The sequence below is a fragment of the Nerophis ophidion genome, linkage group LG09 (assembly GCF_033978795.1).
Source record: "Nerophis ophidion isolate RoL-2023_Sa linkage group LG09, RoL_Noph_v1.0, whole genome shotgun sequence".
Lineage (NCBI taxonomy): Eukaryota > Metazoa > Chordata > Actinopteri > Syngnathiformes > Syngnathidae > Nerophis > Nerophis ophidion.
Genome location: NC_084619.1, coordinates 3367455 through 3390187, shown reverse-complemented (window position 1 = coordinate 3390187; position 22733 = coordinate 3367455). Strand labels below are relative to the sequence as shown.

The window sequence follows — 22733 nt, the reverse complement described above, 5'->3', positions numbered from 1 at the left end:
GGGTATCTAGTTTCAAATGTACATACAGCTAGCGTAAATAGCATGTTAGCATCGATTACCATAGCATGTTAGCATCGATTAGCTAACAGTCATGCCGTGAATAAATATGTCTGATTAGCACATAAGTCAACAACATCAACAAAACTCACCTTTGTGATTTTGTTGACTTAATGGTTGCAAATGCATCTGCAGGTTATCCATACATCTCTGTGCCATGTCTGTCTTAGCATCGCCGATAAAATGTGAAGACACTCTGGTACATTCAATGGGGGTCTGGCGGCAGATTTCTTGCCAGTGGTGCAACTTGAATCCCTCCCTGTTAGTGTTGTTACACCCTCCGACAACACACCCACGAGGCATGATGTCTCCAAGGTTCCAAAAAATTGTTGAAAAAACGGAAAATAACAGAGCTGAGACCCGGTGTTTGTAATGTGAAAATGAAAATGGCGGGTGTGTTACCTCGGTGACGTCACGTTCTGACGTCATCGCTAAAAGCGCGATAAACAGAAAGGCGTTTAATCTGCCAAAATTCACCCATTTAGAGTTCAAGGTATATATTGACGCTTGCATCGGTTTGGTGATAATGTTTCCCTTTAACCTTTTTACTGTAGCGCTGTTCTGTATAAATGATACCAATTCTCCACAGATTTCGGCATAGTATCAGAGGCGGAACGACGTCCGTGTGTAAGGAAATTCCGCAATGCCGAGACCAGTATGTGAAGTTTAACAGCTGGTTGTCACTTGTTTGACCAAGTCGGGCTGCACAATTTTGACCAAAAATGATATCTCAAAATTTTCCGCTGAAAATACGTTTTTGGATGATTTTTTGGGGGGTAGAAACTACAAAAGACAACTCAGGGTGGGGTATACTGAGAACAATATTTGCCATGTATGTTCAACACATAAGGAATGTGTCTTTGGTAGACTGAACTTTATTTGTACAATGTAAACAATAAATATTACCAATTACCGCATTTTCCGGACTATAAGGACTATAAAATCCTTTTTTCGTCCTCAAAACTTGACAGTGCGCCTTATACCCATGTGTGCCTAATGTACAGAATAATTCTGGTTTTGCTTTCCGACCTCAAAGCTATTTTATTTGGTACATGGTGAAATGATAGTTGTGACCAGAAGATGGCAGTCACACATAAGAGATACGTGTAGACTGCAATATAACTCAAGTCAATCAATCAATCAATGTTTATTTATATAGCCCCAAATCACAAATGTCTCAAAGGACTGCACAATTCATTACGACTACAACATCCTCGGAAGAACCCACAGTAAACAACACCAACATTAAATCCATCAAAATATTTTAGTACGACTCTGGTAAGCTTTGAAGCCGCTTGATGGATTGTACTGTCCTTCAACGTACTAGTATTATTATGGTGTGTGTATAAGGTAAGACGTATTATCTGGTGTTTTGTTTCGCAATGTTATGCAAAAGCAACTTTTCTTACCTTCTGGTACCTGCTGATCCGTGTTTGGGATCTGCAGAAATCCTGAAAAACTGCGGGCGCCCGCCGTTGTAGTCTGAGTCAACTACATAGTCACTAAGCTACTTCTTTTTCTGTATCTTGTTATGGGACATTCATCCTCCGCTGTTGCCATTGCTAATATAAAGTAGTGTAAAGTTCTTACTTATATCTGTCAGTAATCTCGCTGTCAGCTTCAAACACTAAAGACATCTATTAAACAAGACAAGAAACAAGGAATGAAGCTCAACTAATTGAGCTCAATTGAGGAGAAACGCGTAGCCTCTGTACCCTTGTACAGTGTCGCCCCACGCTCTGACGAAAGATTGTCTTTTATTTGGACTTTCCCTGATTACATGGCAACAGCTGTTTCTAAGGGAGGGGGGTCATAAACAGCCATCATTGGTCACAAAACATTTCAAAGAAAAGGTCGTAAAGCAGTTCAAACAAAAGCTGCCTGGAGGGAGGTCAGGCCCTGCCTCCTCTCCACTTTGTAGATCTCGGGTAAAGACAAAATCTTCATGTGGATTACAATACATAAAAAAAAAAACGCCTCTTTCATGTCGCTTCCCATCCTACACAGTGGAGTTTTACAAGCCTTTTGCTTGGTAGGATCAAAGACAGCTTTTGTCCTCTCGCCGGGAACTCATTGAAACACAATGTTTTGTGATAACTAAGATACAATTATTCTGGCACTCGCCATGAAAGTGTTAAAACATACCGGTGTAGTGAGTTTACATTATTCACCCAAGGAACTTTAGTTATTGATTTCTGGTCGGACGGTTTTTCACGGGACACATTTCCGGCAGATGAGGAGATGCTGCTCCGTTAATAATTAGAGTAAAGTCTGAATGTCATTAAAACAGTTTGCGCCATCTTTTAACACTTCTTCCACCTTCGTCCTTGCACGCTACACCGCTACAACAAAGATGACGGGGAGAAGACGCTGTCGAAGGTGAGCCACGTAAATAAGACCGCCCACAAAACGACACATCCTGAAGAGACTGTCAGAAAGCGGCTTGAAGATGATCTGTAAATCATAATCCATGCAGCATTTTGACCACCATTACATGTTATGGAGACCACAAGGACGTGTTTTCAATTTAAAAAAAGAAAAATGCTATAACTCCTTTAACGCGGCCTATAATCCGGTGCGTCTTATAAATGAAAAACGACCGAAAATAGACCATTTATCGGCAGTACGCCTACGGAGTAAAATAACAGTGCAAAAGGATGACGAACTGAACATAAGGTAGAACGTTCCAAGGGACAGATCAGTGACTTTCTCTCTTTCCTGTAGTTTTTATGGAAATAGTTTACTCAAAGACAAATATTTATGTCTTTATTTGTGTTTAGCATTTAATATTTTTCTCCTTACTTTATGCATTTTTGCTTATGTTTCATCTTTTAATCGAGTCCAAAAAAGTAGCCCCCGGGCCGCATTTTGAGCACCACTGGTTTACTTTTTCCACTAAGGAAGGAAACTGTTACCAGATAATGGAAAATTGTATCTCAGTTTTCGTCTTGTTAGCGTTCACACTTCTAGATGTTTTCTGCACGCTATGCAGGGCGCTGGTAATGCACTCTCTGGGCTTGTGGAGGCGGATCACCTCTCACACTAGCGCCGCAAATGCTCCTGCCTTTGTGACCACATGCATGTGATTAGCAAACAAATCAAAATTGTATTATTATTAGGGGTGGGCAAATTAATGCGTTAATTATGAGTTAACTCATCAATCTTTTAACGCCGACAATTATTTTATCGCACATTTGCGTACGTTGTTTACATGCTTTTATTTTGTTAACGCCTTTTCTTAACAAGATGGCGTCGCCCGGCGTGGAGGGGCTCTTGGTAAAGATGGAACATTTGGCAAAAATACCGGACAATTCTGGATGTGGATAGATCGGGCCGTTTTGGACTCAATGAGGCGTGCTTGCTAGACCGGCTAGCTAGCATGGGAATACTTTGCCGTCTACATCCAGCGGCCTGTGAAGCAGCGGAGTATATGTGTTGTCTGTCTATTTATGAATAATGCAGACCAGGAGTGTTGGCTGAGTTCTTAACGTTTACTTTCAGAGCGTGCATATCACAACATACAAGATGTCGTCATGGCGACACAACCTATACCGGGCTACCGCGCATGCTCGTCACTCCTGTTGCATGCTGGGTAGGGTAGTTCTTTTATTCCCTGGCTCATAACATCACAATATAGTACCATGTATATGATGCCTTCAGTTTATCAAAGCACCAAGCAAACAATCGGAAAATTCCCATCATATCAATTCCTAGATATGGTCATAATTATTTTAAGTGCACTACGCAGAATAAACACAACATTATTAATATTGCTACTACGGATAATTTGATCCAAAATTCCCTAAAACAGCCCACTACCTATAATATAGGTTTTTTAAACATAAGATCCCTGCTAAAAAAAATGTTTCTGCTGTTACCTCAGAAATTGCCTGTTCAGATGTTATGATTGTGGCTCAGAGATTTGTATGTAGATTATATTTATTTTCCATAACAAACAGGATAACTTAAATACCCTGGCAGTGGCAATAAGCTTAAATGTTTGTATTTACCTTTTTGGAGTTGATTTTCATAAAATATGCTATTTAACTGCTACTGTTTAACAAGGACTGATTTAAATTGTGTTTGCACAACAAATGTTTTGGCGCTTTTGTTCATGTGGGAGAATATTCCAATAAAGGTGCACTACACACTACTTTTGAATTCATTATTGGGCTTTGCGTATACAATGCAGTTAATTGCAATTAATCAGAGAAATAGTGCGATTAACTTCGATTAAAATTTTTAATCGTTGCCCATTCCTAATTATTATAATAACGATTAAATAAGACACTCCTTTCTCTCCTGTTTTCCTCATCTTTTCACTAATGTAAGTGTGGAGCGCCGTATGTTTATAGAGAGCGCTCTCGCGGGAGGGAGGAGCCTGTGGTATAGCCCGGAGGCGCCAGACGTGATGGAGTTGAAAATTCATTTAACGATTTTTCTTTTTTATTTACAAAGTCATTGTTAAAAAATCCAATTACAATTTGACAAGGATTGATGGAGCAGCCCTACAACCAGTATTTTAGACATCACCCCAGACGCTGGCATTGATGTTCACTGAGTTCCGTGTTAAAGATGCAGGCAGGCAAACAGATAACTGTTGGATCAGCGTCAATACCTCAATTTTCCAGAGTCTCTGCGTAAAACAGGCTTTAGATTTGGGTCGAATTGATTGTTGATTAATTGTGTCGTAAATCCACTGAGGCAAAACGGAGAGTACTACTAGGCTGTGACCTGCAAAGCCTTCTCAACTAGTTTTCTGTCTAAAGAAGCCCTAAACAACATGTCAGTTATGGAAAATGTACGGTATTATGTTTTTTTATTATTAAGTCCGACACTTGTGTGGAAGCAGGAGTTCAGAGTACGCAGAGATAAGTTGTTCAATGCCTTTAAAAAGCTTGTAAGAACTTAACTGTCATGATCCGTTGCCCGGATCACGTTTTGTTATTTTCTGTTAGTTTTGGACTCCCTAAGTTCCTGGGTTTGTTTTAGTTTCCATGAGGATTAATTGGGTTCACATGCCTCTGGTTAGTGGTCGGCACCCTCACCTGTTGTCGACCACTAATCAGAGAGTTATTCAGTCTGGCTTCATCGTTTGCGGAACGCAACAAGTTACGTTAGTATTTCTTGACTCCTAGTTTATGTTTCTTGAGCTAACTTGGTACCTTAGATTCCCGTGCGATCGGCAGTGACAGCTATTCAGATGTTATTAGACACATTTATTAGGATAATTCTGGAAAATCCCTTATCTAATTATTGTGTTACTAGTGTTTTAGTGAGATTATAAAGTCATACCTGAAAGTCGGAGGGGTTTGGTGACCGCCAGTGTCTCTGATGGAAGCTATGGAGGAGCCAAGAAAGTCGCAGCTGTTGCGATCCGTGACTTGGATCTTCACATGTTTATTTTTCCACCTTTCTTTCATTCTCCGTCCGACCCGTTTATTTCCTGTTTTGTCCATCACCTGCTACACTCGGTCCACACACCTGCTTCAGGTAATCACCTTCCTTTATAAGCTAACCTCTTCTGTTTATTCTTTCCGGGACTCTAATTTGCTCACATGCAACAAGTAACGTCAGGTATGTTTTTCTCGCTAGCTCATTACCTAAGCCACCTTATTGTCATCTTTAGCTCACATGCTAATCATCTTTGTTTTTACTTTTTGTGCCATCGTGCCAAGTCTTAGTTCTTTATATTTCCTAGCTTACACGCTAGTGTCTTTTGTTTCCCTTTTTATTAGCTCCAGTGTTTTTGTTCAGAGCTCACTTTTTGTTAATAAATTTGTTAGATCCTACCTTTGTTGTGTTCTTCGTTTGACGCATCCGCCGAACCGGCGTAACAGCAGCTGCCTTTTTGAGTGCTGCTGCAGCAGGACGCAAGCTCCGCTGCTGTCCCCGGTAAGAGCCGACGTATTACAACAATTTTCTCACCGAAACCTGCCGTTGACGTGGTCGGGAAACATGTTCGCTTGACCGCTCTGTTCCATATTAAAGCTTCACAACAAACAAAGAAACACCGGCTGTGTTTTGGTTGCTAAAGGCAGCTGCAATCCAGCGCTTTCAACCAACAGCGTTCTTCTTTGACGTCTCCATTATTAATTGAACAAATTGCAAAAGATTCAGCAACACAGATGTCCAAAATACTGTGTAATTATGCGATTAAAGCAGACGACTTTTAGCCGTGAGTGGTGCTGGGATAAAATTTCCGCTCCAACCAATAACGTCACAAGCACGCGTCAACATAGGCGTCATTTTCAACAGGAAACTTCGCGGGAAATTTAAAATTGCAATTTAGTAAACTAAAGCGGCCGTATTGGTATGTGTTGCAATGTTAATATTTCATCATTGATATATAAACTATCAGACTGCGTGGTCGCTAGTAGTGGCTTTCAGTAGGCCTTTAAGTGGCCGTGGAAAGTGTTACAAACATAATGAGTAAACAATTTTCAGCTTTCTTCTTTGACGTCTCCATTATTCATTGAACAAATTGCAAAAGATTCAGCAACACAGATGTCCAGAATACTGTGGAATCATGCGATGAAAAGAGACTACTTATAGATGTGAACGGTGCTGGAACAAAATGTCCTCTACAATGCGTGACATCACGCGCACGCGTTATCATACCGCGACGTTTCAGCATGATACTTCCGCGCAAAATTTAAATTTGCAATTTAGTAAACTAAAGCGGCCGTATTGGCATGTGTTGCAATGTTAATATTTCATCATTGATATATAAACTATCAGACTGCGTGGTCGCTAGTACTGGCTTTCAGTAGGCCTTTATGTGGCCGTGGAAAGTGTTACAAACATAATGGGTAAACAATTTTCAGCTTTCTTCTTTGACGTCTCCATTATTCATTGAACAAATTGCAAAAGATTCAGCAACACAGATGTCCATAATACTGTGGAATCATGCGATGAAAAGAGACGACTTATAGCTGTGAACAGTGTTGGAACAAAATGTCCTCTACAATGCGTGACATCACGCGCACGTGTTATCATACCGCAACGTTTCAGCATGATACTTCCGCGCAAAATTTTAATTTGCAATTTAGTAAACTAAAAATGCCGTATTGGCATGTGTTGCAATGTTAATATTTCATCATTGATATATAAACTATCAGACTGCGTGGTCGCTAGTAGTGGCTTTCAGTAGGCCTTTAAGTGGCCGTGGAAAGTGTTACAAACATAATGAGTAAACAATTTTCAACTTTCTTCTTTGACGTCTCCATTATTCATTGAACAAATTGCAAAAGATTCAGCAACACAGATGTCCATAATACTGTGGAATCATGCGATGAAAAGAGACGACTTATAGCTGTGAACAGTGTTGGAACAAAATGTCCTCTACAATGCGTGACATCACGCGCACGTGTTATCATACCGCAACGTTTCAGCATGATACTTCCGCGCAAAATTTTAATTTGTAATTTAGTAAATTAAAAAGGCCGTATTGGCATGTGTTGCAATGTTAATATTTCATCATTGATATATAAACTATCAGACTGTGTGGTCGCTAGTAGTGGCTTTTAGTAGGCCTTTAAGTGGCCGTGGAAAGTGTTACAAACATAATGAGTAAACAATTTTCAACTTTCTTCTTTGACGTCTCCATTATTCATTGAACAAATTGCAAAAGATTCAGCAACACAGATGTCCATAATACTGTGGAATCATGCGATGAAAAGAGACGACTTATAGCTGTGAACAGTGTTGGAACAAAATGTCCTCTACAATGCGTGACATCACGCGCACGTGTTATCATACCACAACGTTTCAGCATGATACTTCCGCGCAAAATTTAAATTTGTAATTTAGTAAATTAAAAAGGCCGTATTGGCATGTGTTGCAATGTTAATATTTCATCATTGATATATAAACTATCAGACTGCGTGGTCGATAGTAGTGGCTTTCAGTAGGCCTTTAAGTGGCCGTGGAAAGTGTTACAAACATAATAGGTAAACAATTTTCAGCTTTCTTCTTTGACGTCTCCATTATTCATTGAACAAATTGCAAAAGATTCAGCAACACAGATGTCCATAATACTGTGGAATCATGCGATGAAAAGAGACGACTTATAGCTGTGAACAGTGTTGGAACAAAATGTCCTCTACAATGCGTGACATCACGCGCACGTGTTATCATACCGCAACGTTTCAGCATGATACTTCCGCGCAAAATTTTAATTTGTAATTTAGTAAATTAAAAAGGCCGTATTGGCATGTGTTGCAATGTTAATATTTCATCATTGATATATAAACTATCAGACTGCGTGGTCGCTAGTAGTGGCTTTCAGTAGGCCTTTAATTGCTCATGACCAAACTGAAAATTTTGTGCTTAGCCTCGAGGCAATAGTGGTTCTCTGTTTGACGCAGTGCAGTGTCTTCTCTATTTTATCTACTCTCGCTTCTATACAGTTAGGGAAATATTGTTTACGCATGACCTACACAAACACAGACAAAACACACACACTCATTAGAGAAATGTGGGCTTGCCTAACACAATGATCTCCTTGTTGGAAGACTATCTGGGACCGAAATAGTTTGGCCAGTTTCTGTAAATGTCCCAGTCTGATATGTGGTGGTCTGCGTGTGGGGACTTTGCTGTAATTAAGGCTAGTTTGGGAGTCTGGGCGCCCCTGGGTGACTGGAAGTAGGTCACTGGCACAGACGACTGAAACTCAGGCGCCTTGTAGTAATAGTGGTGTGATCCGCCTTTTGTCTTTTTGTAGTTCTTTTAAATCGCTTTCTTAAATAGCTGCTTTCACTCATTTATTCAAATTGATACATTTTTGTTAAAATTACTATCGGGCGGCGCTACGTGACTGTGGTTAATATTGACTTCATTTTTTTTTTGTCCTGTCCAGCTTCTCAGGCAAATCATCTAATTCAGGGGTGCCCAGACTTTTTCTGCAGGCGAGCTACTTTTCAATTGACCAACTCGAGGGGATCTACCTCATTTATATATATCATTTATATTTATTTATTTATGAAAGAGACATTTTTGTAAACAAGTTAAATGTGTTTAATGATAATACAAGCATGTGTAACACATATAGATGTCTTTCTTTCACAAAGACAAGAATATAAGTTGGTGTATTACCTGATTCTGATGACTTGCATTGATTGGAATCAGACAGTAATGATGATAACGCCCACATTTTCAAAGGGAGGAGAAAAAAAGTTGTCCTTTCTGTACAATACCACATGAAAGTGGTTGGTTTTTGGCATCTAATTCATCCAGCTTCCATACACTTTACAAGAAAAACATTGGCGGCAAATTCCGTAGCTTGCTTGATTGACATTCACGGCACCCGAGGGTCTTGTGAGATGACGCTGGCTGCTGCCAGTTCATTATTATGAAAAAATGACAGAGAGGAAGGCGAGAAACACTTTTTATTTCAACAGACTTGCGCCGTCCCTTCCGTCAAAACTCTAAAGGCCGACTGCACATTTCCTATCTTCACAATAAAAGCCCTGCTTCATGCTGCCTGCGCTAACAAAATAAGAGTCTCGGAAAGCTGGCGTGCACAAGTGATGTGCACGCCAGCTTTCTGAGGGATCGCTTGTGCACGCCAGTTTTCCGAGACTCTGTACACTAAATTGGCCCTAGTGTGTGAATGTGAGTGTGAATGTTGTCTGTCTATCTGTGTTGGCCCTGCGATGAGGTGGCGACTTGTCCAGGGTGTACCCTGCCTTCCGCCCGATTGTAGCTGAGATGGGAGCCAGCGCCCCCCGCGACCCCGAAAGGGAATAAGCGGTAGAAAATGGATGGATGGATGTATTTAGTTAGCGCAGGCAGCATGAAGCAGGGCTTTTATTGTGAAGATAGGAAATGTGCAGTCGGCCTTTAGAGTTTTGACGGAAGGTACGGCGCGAGAGTCTGTTGAAATAAAAAGTGTTTCTCGCCTTCCTCTCGGTCATATTTTCATAATAATGATCTTGCAGCAGCCAGCGTCATCTCACAAGACCCTCGGGTGCCGTGAAGATAGGAAATGTGCAGTCAGCCTTTAGAGTTTTGACGGAAGGTACGGCGCGAGAGTCTGTTGAAATGAAAAGTGTTTCTCGGCTTGCTCTCGGTCATTTTTCATAATAATGATCTTGCAGCAGCCAGCGTCATCTCACAAGACCCTCCGGTACCGTGAATGTCATTTAAGTGACGTCTTGGTGAAGATTGATGATCACTCATTTTTAGGTCTATTTTTTTTAAAAGCCTGGCTGGAGATCGACTGACACACCCCCCGCGGTCGACTGGTAGCTCGCCATCGACGTAATGGGCACCCCTGATATAGTTGATGTAGACGCCCGTATCGGCTGTTCAGATTTACTTTACAAAAGAGAAGTGTAAGATACTTCTCTTGTTGTCTTATTTGAATGTGACTTTATTAAATGTATTTATATTATCATTTGGTGCAGCCGGGCCGGAGCAGGAAGGGATAGAAAGAGAAAAAAAGGAAGACGGAGGGGAAAATTGTGGGGATAAGAGGGGGATTAGACAGAGAGACACAAACAACAACAGCAAATACAACAATAACAACAACAACAATAGAACAACACCAGCACATACATAATATGTACAAATATGATCGTAAAAGTGATAGCAAATAAGCAGTTAGTGAAATAAATAATATAGTAATGACAATGAGCATTTTTACACTAAAACTGGAGCAATACAAATACCAATAGAAAAAGCGCTATTGATCATGAACAAAACCAATAGATTACCTTTATTATCAACAATAAAGTTGTTCAAATGCAACGATACGTATACATAATGATAGCTAGAAAGATAATAAAAAAATAAATCCATCCATCCATTTTTCTACTGCTTGTTCCCTTTTTGGGGTCGCGGGGGGCGCTGGCGCCTATCTCAGCTACAATCGGGCGGAAGGTGGCGTACACCCTGGACAAGTAAATAAAAAATAAAATAAAAAATAATAAAAAAAAAGAAGAAGGAATACCGAAAGATGAAAGGGAAGAGAGAGAGGCAACCTATATTAATCTTGTAGATTGTTATTGTAACAATGGTTTAAGCTTTGTCAATATGCTTTGTGTTACCCAGTTTACCCTAGGGCAACAGCATTGATATATGTTTGATGAAACATGATTATGTGCATGAGTGTTTTTGTACAGTAAATGTATATGTACAGTATATGTATGTTTGTTTGTACAGTAAATGTATATGTACAGTATATGTATGTTTGTTTGTACAGTGAATGTATATGTACAGTATATGTATGTTTGTACAGTGAATGTATATGTACAGTATATGTTTGTTTGTTTGTACAGTGAATGTATATGTACAGTATATGTTTGTTTGTTTGTACAGTGAATCTATATGTACAGTATATGTATGTTTGTTTGTACAGTGAATGTATATGTACAGTATATGTATGTTTGTGCAGTGAATCTATATGTACAGTATATGTTTGTTTGTTTGTACAGTGAATGTATATGTACAGTATATGTATGTTTGTTTGTACAGTGAATGTATATGTACAGTATATGTATGTTTGTTTGTATAGTGAATGTATATGTACAGTATATGTATGTTTGTACAGTGAATGTATATGTACAGTATATGTATGTTTGTTTGTACAGTGAATGTATATGTACAGTATATGTATGTTTGTTTGTACAGTGGATGTATATGTACAGTATTTGTATGTTTGTTTGTACAGTAAATGTATATGTACAGTATATGTATGTTTGTTTGTACAGTGAATGTATATGTACAGTATATGTATGTTTGTACAGTGAATGTATATGTACAGTATATGTATGTTTGTTTGTACAGTGGATGTATATGTACAGTATATGTATGTTTGTTTGTACAGTGGATGTATATGTACAGTATTTGTATGTTTGTTTGTACAGTAAATGTATATGTACAGTATATGTATGTTTGTTTGTACAGTGAATGTATATGTACAGTATATGTATGTTCGTACCGTAAATGTGCGCGTGGATGGACGGACTTGGGGTATGTAGATATGTAATGTATTTGTGTATGACATCGATAGCAGGCCTCCCTATCGAAGGTCTCATTATATCCACGGGGACATCATGACTAGGGATGCACCGATTAATCGGTAACCGAATATATTCGGCCGAATATGGCAAAAAAAAGCCACATTCGGCCTTCGGTGGAATGAGTTAAAAACAAGGCCGAATAGTGGCGTGTGACGCAATTTTTTGACGCGGTGACGTTGGGATATGTTGTGTACCTGTATAAGTGTATGAGGTTACATGCACACACTTATTGAGATTTAGTGGGGCCTCTGTTTAAGCCTTCTGTTTACATTATTAGCATATCTACTGTGGCTAAGCAGACTTTTGCCAAAAGGACAATAATTCATTTGTTGTGGGTTTATCCACTTTAATGCACTTTATTTTTTTTTGGAATGCATGTTTTGTTTGAAGGCCTAATATAAATGAAAAACGTTGTGCTTTTTTTGAAAAGCAAAGGCTACTGGAATATTAAAAAAATGTCAATATTCAATGAAAAAATACTTTATTTGAAAAACATGTCTAAATATTTATTCTAGGGTATTTATGCAATATAAAAAAAATTGTGAAAAACTGCATTCATTATTCGGCCTTCGGCCAAGCGTTTAAATTTTATTCGGCTTCGGCCACACATTTTCATTTCGGTGCATCCCTAATCATCACTATTGAACTTGCATCGACCGACACCGTATTTCTCATTTTCCACCGCTCTGCCCGGATTTGTTTGAAATTTAGTTTCCGAGCGGCTGCACGCCTTCTTCCCATGTGAGGGGACTTTAGGGCAGTGACGCGCAGGACAAAACGAGGGAGGGAGGCCGGAAGAGGCAGATATCCAGATTAGATAGTGAGCCTACAGTCCGTCCCTCATTCATAAAGACGAAGAATGTCTGTCTTGATGGAGAGGTCACATGCTACTTCATAAGAGCTGCGACCGTGACCCGTTTGTTTATTGTCCTTGACTTGGGGCTGGGCGATATATCGACATACTCGATACATCGCGGGTTGTCTTTGTGCGATATAGAAAATGACTACAAACCCCGTGGAAAATTGTGTTGGATGTAAATATAAACGGAATATCAATCAATCAATCAATGTTTACTTATATAGCCCTAAATCACTAGTGTCTCAAAGGGCTGCACAAACCACTACGACATCCTCGGTAGGCCCACATAAGGGCAAGGAAAACTCACACCCAGTGGGACGTCGGTGACAATCAATCAATCAATCAATCAATGTTTATTTATATAGCCCCAAATCACAAATGTCTCAAAGGACTGCACAAATCATTACGACTACAACATCCTCGGAAGAACCCACAAAAGGGCAAGGAAAACTCACACCCAGTGGGCAGGGAGAATTCACATTCAGTGGGACGCCAGCGACAATGCTGACTATGAGAAACCTTGGAGAGGACCTCAGATGTGGGCAACCCCCCCCCTCTAGGGGACCGAAAGCAATGGATGTCGAGCGGGTCCAACATGATACTGTGAAAGTTCAATCCATAGTGGCTCCAACACAGCCGCGAGAGTCCCGTCCACAGGAAACCATCTGAAGCGGATCAGCAGCGTAGAGATGTCCCCAACCGATACAGGCGAGCGGTCCATCCTGGGTCCCGACGAGCGGTCCATCCTGGGTCTCGACTCTGGACAGTCAGTACTTCATCCATGGTCATCGGACCGGACCCCCTCCACAAGGGAGGGGGGGACATAAGAGAAAGAAAAGAAGCGGCAGATCAACTGGTCTAAAAAGGAGGTCTATTTAAAGGCTAGAGTATACAAATGAGTTTTAAGATGAGACTTAAATGCTTCTACTGAGGTAGCATCTCGAACTGTTACCGGGAGGGCATTCCAGAGTACTGGAGCCCGAACGGAAAACGCTCTATAGCCCGCAGACTTTTTTTGAGCTCTAGGAATCACTAATAAGCCGGAGTCTTTTGAACGCAGATTTCTTGCCGGGACATACGGTACAATACAATCGGCAAGATAGGCTGGAGCTAGACCGTGTAGTATTTTATACGTAAGTAATAAAACCTTAAAGTCACATCTTAAGTGCACAGGAAGCCAGTGCAGGTGAGCCAGTACAGGCGTAATATGATCAAACTTTCTTGTTCTTGTCAAAAGTCTAGCAGCCGCATTTTGTACCAACTGTAATCTTTTAATGCTAGACATGGGGAGACCCGAAAATAATACGTTACAGTAATCGAGACGAGACGTAACAAACGCATGGATAATGATCTCGGCGTCTTTAGTGGACAAAATGGAGCGAATTTTAGCGATATTACGGAGATGACTATGAGAACCTTGGAGAGGAGGAAAGCAATGGATGTCGAGCGGGTCTAACATGATACTGTGAAAGTTCAATCCATAATGGATCCAACACAGCAGCGAGAGTCCCGTTCACAGCGGAGCCAGCAGGAAACCATCCCAAGCGGAGGCGGATCAGCAGCGCAGAGATGTCCCCAGCCGATACAAAGGCAAGCAGTACATGGCCACCGGATCGGACCGGACCCCCTCCACAAGGGAGAGTGGGACATAGGAGAAAAAGAAAAAACGGAGATATATATATCGTATATTGCCATTCAGCGTAAGCAGCGGAAAACCCAACCAAAAATTGTAGGCTTCTTCACGCGACGAAGCCGGCCTACTTCACCACAGTGTGTAGTCTATTGCCCCACCCCCAGGCAGCGATGAGATGGAAACGTGATGGTTGAGAGTGGCCAAATTACACTGTTCCTTACACCTACCCAGCCCCTTACCCGTCCATCCGCCTAACCCGGGCGACGCCCCCTTAACCAAAATCTGAATACCCATAATGTTTTGTGTTCTATAGTTTGCATTAAACCCAAGCAGAGGACTGAAAGGATGTGTTATTGTTTGTGCTTTGGCGCCATCTTTTGGACGGGTTTGCTTGAAAATGTACTTCCTGTTTAATACCTTAATTAAAGCGGAAGTATAATCGTAAATAGCGTTTCTGCACCGAAAAAGATTCTTCATTGACCATTCCAAGCAACGCTTGTAGTTTTCACAGTTTAACTAAAACAATGAATACTGACTAAACCACTAATGTGTGATGTCTGTTAAAGTGTTCATGCGTACTTGTATGCGCGATATATCCTAATGTAATAAAGCTAGTGTCAGTAGCATTAGCTAATATGCTACGATGTCTACGGGTGTCTGTGTTAGTATTATTAGCTTGCAATGGCGTTCTTTTTGTATTATTTCAGTTTTAGTAAATTCACCCAAACGTCACCGTGGAGTCTGTTTAGCTTATTGGAGAGCTAGCTTCAGCAGCTAGTGGGTCCATGACAATGACTTATGTTGTTTTAGATCAGTTGTTTTATTGTCGTGTTACAGACACAGTTTGGAAACAGTTCAGGTATGTAGATAAACATTTACAAAATATTTCTGTGTAAATAACTACAAAACCCAAAACCAGTGAAGTTGGCGCGTTGTGTTATTCTTAAATAAAAACAGAATCCATCCATCCATCCATTTTCTGACGCTTATTCCCTTTGGGGTCGCGGGGGGCGCTTGTGCCTAACTCAGCTACAATCGGGCGGAAGGCGGTGTACACCCTGGACAAGTCGCCAACTTATCACAGGGCCAACACAGATAGACAGACAACATTCACACAATGATTTGCAAATCCTTTTCAACTTATATTCAATTCAATGGACTGCAAAGACAAGATATTTAATGTTCGAACTGAGAAACTTAATTTTATTTTTGCAAATAATCATTAACTTATAATTTAATGGCAGCAATACATTGCAAAATAGTTGGCACTTTGGGCATTTTCACCACTGTGTTACATGGCCTTTCCTGTTAACAACACTCAGTAAACGTTTGGGAACTGAGGAAACTAATTTCTGAAGCTTTTCAGGTGGAATTATTTCCCATTCTTGCTCGATGTACAGCTTAAGTGGATCAACAGTCCGGGGTGTTGGTTGTGGTATTTTAGGCTTCATATTGCACCACACATTTTCAATGGTAGACAGGTCTGGACTACAGGCAGTCCAGTCTTGTACCCGCACTCTGTCACTATGAAGCCACGCTGTTGTAACACGTGGCTTGCCACTGAATCTGAATCTGAATCATTTTTATTTGTCCGTTCCAACAAGTACAAGACACATCAGAACTGAAATTACATTTTCGGCACAGTCCCGCTAAGAGCAGACATACGTTACAGGGGGGGGGGGGACAAGACGAGACCGCCGAGGGATCAGCCGGTTACAGCACTCCCTAAAAAGATAAGAAAAGGTTGACATTAGGAAAGGGGGGGGAGTAAAAAAATATCAGTCCAAGGCTAGACCCTCAGAGGTCTAGTCTGAGTCCAAGGAAAAAACCTTACATAGCATGACACACAGAGGGAGGGGTGGGTTTGCGCAGGCCCGCTGTTCGCTCTGTAGCGCCGCTCAGCCATTTCACAACCCCAGAGGAGATAAGCGGTGGTGAGGGTGTTGATTTAAGGGTCGGGGTCATGTGTGTGTGTATGCCCAATTAACTCGGGAGAGGTGAAGTGTTTTTGTATGGCTGAGGCTGATAAAGTTCGGCTACAGATGTTGTTGACAAAAAGGGAGGTCAAAAGCGTCTATCTTTGCGGAGTCTTCGGGAGATTTTCTTCAGAACAGCCTGCTCCATGCCAGGGCCATTCAGGGAGTCCAAATCGTAGATAAAAAGTTGTTTTCCTTCGAGAAGACAAAATATTGACTTGTCTTCTCTGTTTGTCCATGCTGGACCTCTTTCAGTTCCAATTAATTATTCCTTCTCTGCAAACTTTTCCAAGATGAGATCCATTTTGCGATTCAACTCAGAAATCGCACAAGTCTGTGTTCCCACAGCCCGACCCAATCCTTCCATTGCGTTGAACAGCCGTTGGGCCCCTTGAGTGGCTGCCATCGTCTCCCGAATTTGTGGATCCACCAGAGCAATGCCCAGCCCAATCAGCAAGTGCCCCGTGATCACAGCTCCAAATAGGTAGATGTCTGCCACGTCCTCCATGGAAAGAGCTGAGAGGCACATGATCCTCCATGAGTTCCAGGAGTCCCGCACGTAACCCGCAGCGATGGTTCCATCAGGGCAGCCAGGCTCCCCCGAACCTCTTTTTCTTGTCGAAAAGACTGTGTCAATAGCGTCAAGAGTCCAGCTGATCATATTCATATTGAAATTTGGATTAGAGGACAATTCCAGGCTGAGGATCTTTCTGTGTGGAGTTTGCATGTTCTCCCCGTGACTGCGTGGGTTCCCTCCGGGTACTCCGGCTTCCTCCCACCTCCAAAGACATGCACCTGGGGATAAGTTGATTGGCAACACTAAATGGGCCCTAGTGTGTGAATGTTGTCTGTCTATCTGTGTTGGCCCTGCGATGAGGTGGCGACTTGTCCAGGGTGTACCCCGCCTTCCGCCCGATTGTAGCTGAGATAGGCGCCAGCGCCCCCCCGTGACCCCAAAAAGGGAATAAGCGGTAGAAAATGGATGGATGGATGGATGGATTAGAGGACAGCGCAACTTTTAAAAAGTTCAGACAAGGACAAAGACAAAGAGAGCAAGCAGGGAAGGAGGGAACGGAGAATGCGACCACCCTCACCAGAGGCTAGGATGAAATAAGCTGTCTTGTTAAAATAAGCAGGGGCGTCCCTGATAACGTTGCTTGGATAAGTTGCTCCAAAACCTGCATGTACCTTTCAGCATTAATTTTGCCTTCACAGATCTGTAAGTTACCCATGTCAAATAAGTGTTTGATCAGCATTCCTCAACTTTCTCAGTCTTTTTGCCACTTGTGCCAGCTTTTTTGAAACATGTTGCAGGCATCAAATTCCAAATGAGCTAATATTTGCCCAAAATAAAAACGTTTTCCAGTTCCAACGTTAACTATCTTGTCTTTGCAGTCTATTTAATTGAATACAGGTTGAAAAGGATTTGCAAATCATTGTATTCTGTTTTATTTACCATTTACACAACGTGCCAACTTCACTGGTTTGATTGAGTGGGTGCGGCTTATATCCATAGTCCAGAAAACACGGAATGCACAACAAGCCTCCTGTTATTTTTTTGGGCCAACTATGACTTTGTGTTGATGAAACTGCAGAAAACGGTTGTCACACTACAGTAGTGAATACAAGGTCTTCCTGTTCATCTTAGTTTCTGTTGTTCTTTCTCGCTACGTTTAGTTTTGGCTTGTCTGATGAAAGACAAGCGAGCAGACTTCGAGACAGACCGGAAGACTGAATTAGCAAAAAGTACCTGAGAGGTCCCAGCTGGGTCGGGCTCTCAGACTACTTAAGATGACCCAAAAAAACACAGACGGTCCATTTGCTTGCTTGTGTAACATCTCCAAGAGCATCGAGAGAATCGGTGCCACACGTGCAAATATGAACTCTCCCTTTTAGATTTTCTAAGTATAGACAGCAGGTGGAACGTAAGAAAGATGGCGGACAAAGCGCACAACCAGCGTTGACGTCAAAGCACAGAGGAGTCCCTTTGATAGCGCCGAGCCGAGGCGGGGGAGTCAGCAGAATGTAAATGATTCAACAGCACCTCTAAGTGGCTGCAGGATATCATCTGACATGACGCCAAGCTGCTCTTAAAGCTCTGCACTCGCTCGATAAGCACGATGCTTTAAGAACAAAGATGAGCGTGCATGATTCTATTGGACCGGACTGGCTGGAAGGAAGCCTGTGTGCTCATACAGCTGTGAGTTCTATTTTTTTTGTTGTTTTTTTGTAATGCCGCTCTTCATCCTTGAGAGATTTATTGTCACTGCATCCGTCATGTTGCCGTACATAGCACTCAAGTCCCATGACGCTCCAGTTCAGTTTCCAAAGACGTCACTTTGTGTGGCTCTGTTGTGTGCATGATGCCATTTCCTGAATGTCCTGAGTCAGCTCGGACAATTTCATTAAAAAACAACAAATGTCTCTTTGTGTGTCAACAGCTCTTCAGGGAAGTGCGAATAATGAAGCTACTGAACCATCCCAACATTGGTAAGGTCGAACACCTGACAATAACATTACACACTTCTGCATGTCATTAAAGGGGAACATTATCACAATTTCAAAAGGGTTAAAAACAATAAAAATCAGTTCCCAGTGGTTTGTTGTATTTTTTGAATTTTTTTTCAAAATTTTACCGGCTTTAAAGTGCCTTATTTTCGCTCTCTGCAAAGACACTGGCCATTTCCCTGTGACGTCACACAGTGCTGCCAATGTAAACAAACAATGGGAATACCACAGCAAGATATAGCGACATTAGCTCGGATTCAAACTCGGATTTCAGCGACTTAAGCGATTCAACAGATTACGCATGTATTGAAACAGATGGTTGGAGTATGAAAGTATTGAAGAAGAAACTGAAGCTATTGAGCGAATTCATAGCCATAGCATGGCCGAACAGCTGCGTTAGCATCGCCGGTAAAATGTGCGGACCAAACCATCAGGACTTTCGCATCTTTTGACACTGGAGCAACTTAAATCCGTCGATTGGTAAGTGTTTGTTTCGCATTAAATGTGGGTGGAAGGAAACGGAATATAGTTGCAAATGCATCTGCAGGTTATCCATACATCTCTGTGCCATGTCTGCTTTAGCACCGCCGGTAAATAGCATGTTAGCATCGATTAGCGTAGCATGTTAGCATCGATTCGCTGGCAGTCAACATCAACAAAACTCACCTTTGTGATTTTGTTGACTATCGTTGCAAATGTATCTGTAGGTTATCCATACATCTCTGTGCCATGTCTGTCTTAGCATCGCCGGTCAAATGTGGAGACACTCTGGTACATTCAATGGGGGTCTGGCGGCAGATTTCTTGCCAGTGGTGCAACTTGAATCCCTCCCTGTTAGTGTTGTTACACCCTCCGACAACACACCCACCAGGCATGATGTCTCCAAGGTTCCAAAAAATAGTCATAAAAACGGAGCTGAGACCCGGTGTTTGTAATGTGTTGAAAATGAAAATGGCGGCTGTGTTACCTCGGCGACGTCACATTCTGACGTCATCGCCTCCAGCGCGATAAACAGAAAGGCGTTTAATTCGCCAAAATTCACCCATTTAGAGTTCGTAAATCGGTTAAAAAAATAGATGGTCTTTTTTCTGCACCATCAAGGTATATATTGACGCTTACATAGGTCTGCTGATAATGTTCCCCTTTAACTATGATAATAAAAAAAAGAATACATTGAAAATGGCTGTTTGCAACCTACACAGCACTAACTTTCAAATGTGTTTAAAGGCCTACTGAAATGAGATGTTCTTATTTAAACGGGGATAGCAGGTCCATTACCATGTGTCATACTTCATCATTTTGCGATATTGCCATATTTTTGCTGAAAGGATTTAGTAGAGAACATCCACGATAAAGTTCGCAACTTTTGGTCGCTAATAAAAAAGCCTTGCCTGTACCGGAAGTAGCAGACGATGTGCGCGTGACGTCACGGGTTGTGGAGCTCCTCACATCTGAACATTGTTTATAATCATGGCCACCAGCAGCGAGAGCGATTCGGACCGAGAAAGCGACGATTTCCCCAATAATTTGAGCAAGGGTGAAAGATTTGTGGATGAGGAAAGAGAGAGTGAAGGACTAGAAAAAAAAAAAAAAAAAGACTATACAGTGGGAGCGATTCAGATGTTATTAGGCAAATTTACTAGGATAATTCTGGAAAATCCCTTATCTGCTTATTGTGTTACTTGTGTTTTAGTGAGATTATATGGTCGTACCTGTACAACCTGAAGGTCGGCCCTGCACCTTTCTTCAGCACCAGTCGACGGGTGGTGGTGATACCCATCTCTGCCCTTCGAAAGGGACCCTCTTCGAAACACGGTCTTTCGAAATGATCGTTGCATAATACACTGTACTTTGTGTGTGTGGTCCAATCCAACCGTGTTCGCCTGACAGCTCTGTTCCATAGTAAAGCTTCGCCGTCATCTTTCGGGAATGTAAACAATGAAACACCGGCTGTGTTTGTGTTGCTTAAGGTGGCCGCAATACACCACTTCCCACCTACAGCTTTCTTCTTTGACGTCTCCATTATTCATTGAACAAATTGCAGAAGATTCAGCAACACAGATGTCCAGAATACTGTGGAATCATGCAATGAAAAGAGACGACTTATAGCTGTGAACGGTGCTGGAACAAAATTTCCTCTACAATGCGTGACATCACGCACACGTGTTGTCATACCGCGACGTTTCAGCATGATACTTCTGCGCAAAATTTAAATTTGCAATTTAGTAAACTAAAGCGGCCGTATTGGCATGTGTTGCAATGTTAATATTTCATCATTGATATATAAACTATCAGACTGCGTGGTCGCTAGTAGTGGCTTTCAGTAGGCCTTTAAGTGGCCGTGGAAAGTGTTACAAACATAATGGGTAAACAATTTTCAGCTTTCTTCTTTGCCGTCTCCATTATTCATTGAACAAATTGCAAAAGATTCAGCAACACAGATGTCCAGAATACTGTGGAATCATGCGATGAAAAGAGACTACTTATAGCTGTGAACGGTGCTGGAACAAAATGTCCTCTACAATGCATTACGTCACGCGCACGTGTTATCATACCGCGACGTTTCAGCATGATACTTCCGCGCAAAATTTTAATTTGCAATTTAGTAAACTAAAAAGGCCGTATTGGCATGTGTTGCAATGTTAATATTTCATCATTGATATATAAACTATCAGACTGCGTGGTCGCTAGTAGTGGCTTTCAGTAGGCCTTTAAGTGGCAGTGGAAAGTGTTACAAACATAACGGGTAAACAATTTTCAGCTTTCTTCTTTGACGTCTCCATTATTCATTGAACAAATTGCAAAAGATTCAGCAACACAGATGTCCAGAATACTGTGGAATCATGCGAGGAAAATAGACGACTTAAAGCTGTGAACGGTGCTAGAACAAAATGTCCTCTACAATGCGTGACATCACGCGCACGTGTTATCATACCGCGACGTTTCAGCATGATACTTCCGCGCAAAATTTAAATTTGCAATTTAGTAAACTAAAAATGCCGTATTGGCATGTGTTGCAATGTTAATATTTCATCATTGATATATAAACTATCAGACTGCGTGGTCGCTAGTAGTGGCTTTCAGTAGGCCTTTAAGTGGCCGTGGAATGTGCTCCAAACATAATGGGTAAACAATTTTCAGCTTTCTTCTTTGACGTCTCCATTATTCATTGAACAAATTGCAAAAGATTCGGCAACACAGATGTCCATAATACTGTGGAATCATGCGATGAAGAGAGACTACTTACAGCTGTGAACTGTGCTGGAACAAAATGTCCTCTACAATGCGTGACATCACGTGCACGTGTTATCATACCGCGACGTTTCAGCATGATACTTCCGCGCAAAATTTAAATTTGCAATTTAGTAAACTAAAAATGCCGTATTGGCATGTGTTGCAATGTTAATATTTCATCATTGATATATAAACTATCAGACTGCGTGGTCGCTAGTAGTGGCTTTCAGTAGGCCTTTAAGTGGCCGTGGAAAGTGTTACAAACATAATGGGTAAACAATTTTCCGCTTTCTTCTTTGACGTCTCCATTATTCATTGAACAAATTGCAAAAGATTCAGCAACACAGATGTCCAAAATACTGTGGAATCATGCGATGAAAAGAGACTACTTATAGCTGTGAACGGCGCCGGAACAAAATGTCCTCTACAATGCGTGACAT

General features: G+C 41.4%; 1 protein-coding gene across 4 annotated transcripts in view; it reads left to right on the top strand.

The window, feature by feature from the left end:
• The window catches only part of mark1 (MAP/microtubule affinity-regulating kinase 1), a 188724-nt gene that overhangs the window by 99974 nt on the left and 66017 nt on the right, over positions 1–22733 (top strand). For all 4 annotated transcript variants that reach the window (XM_061910065.1, XM_061910066.1, XM_061910067.1 and 1 more), the window contains exon 4: positions 18993–19041. In XM_061910065.1, coding sequence (XP_061766049.1) covers positions 18993–19041 — 49 coding nt within the window. The remainder of the gene's footprint in view (positions 1–18992; positions 19042–22733) is intronic.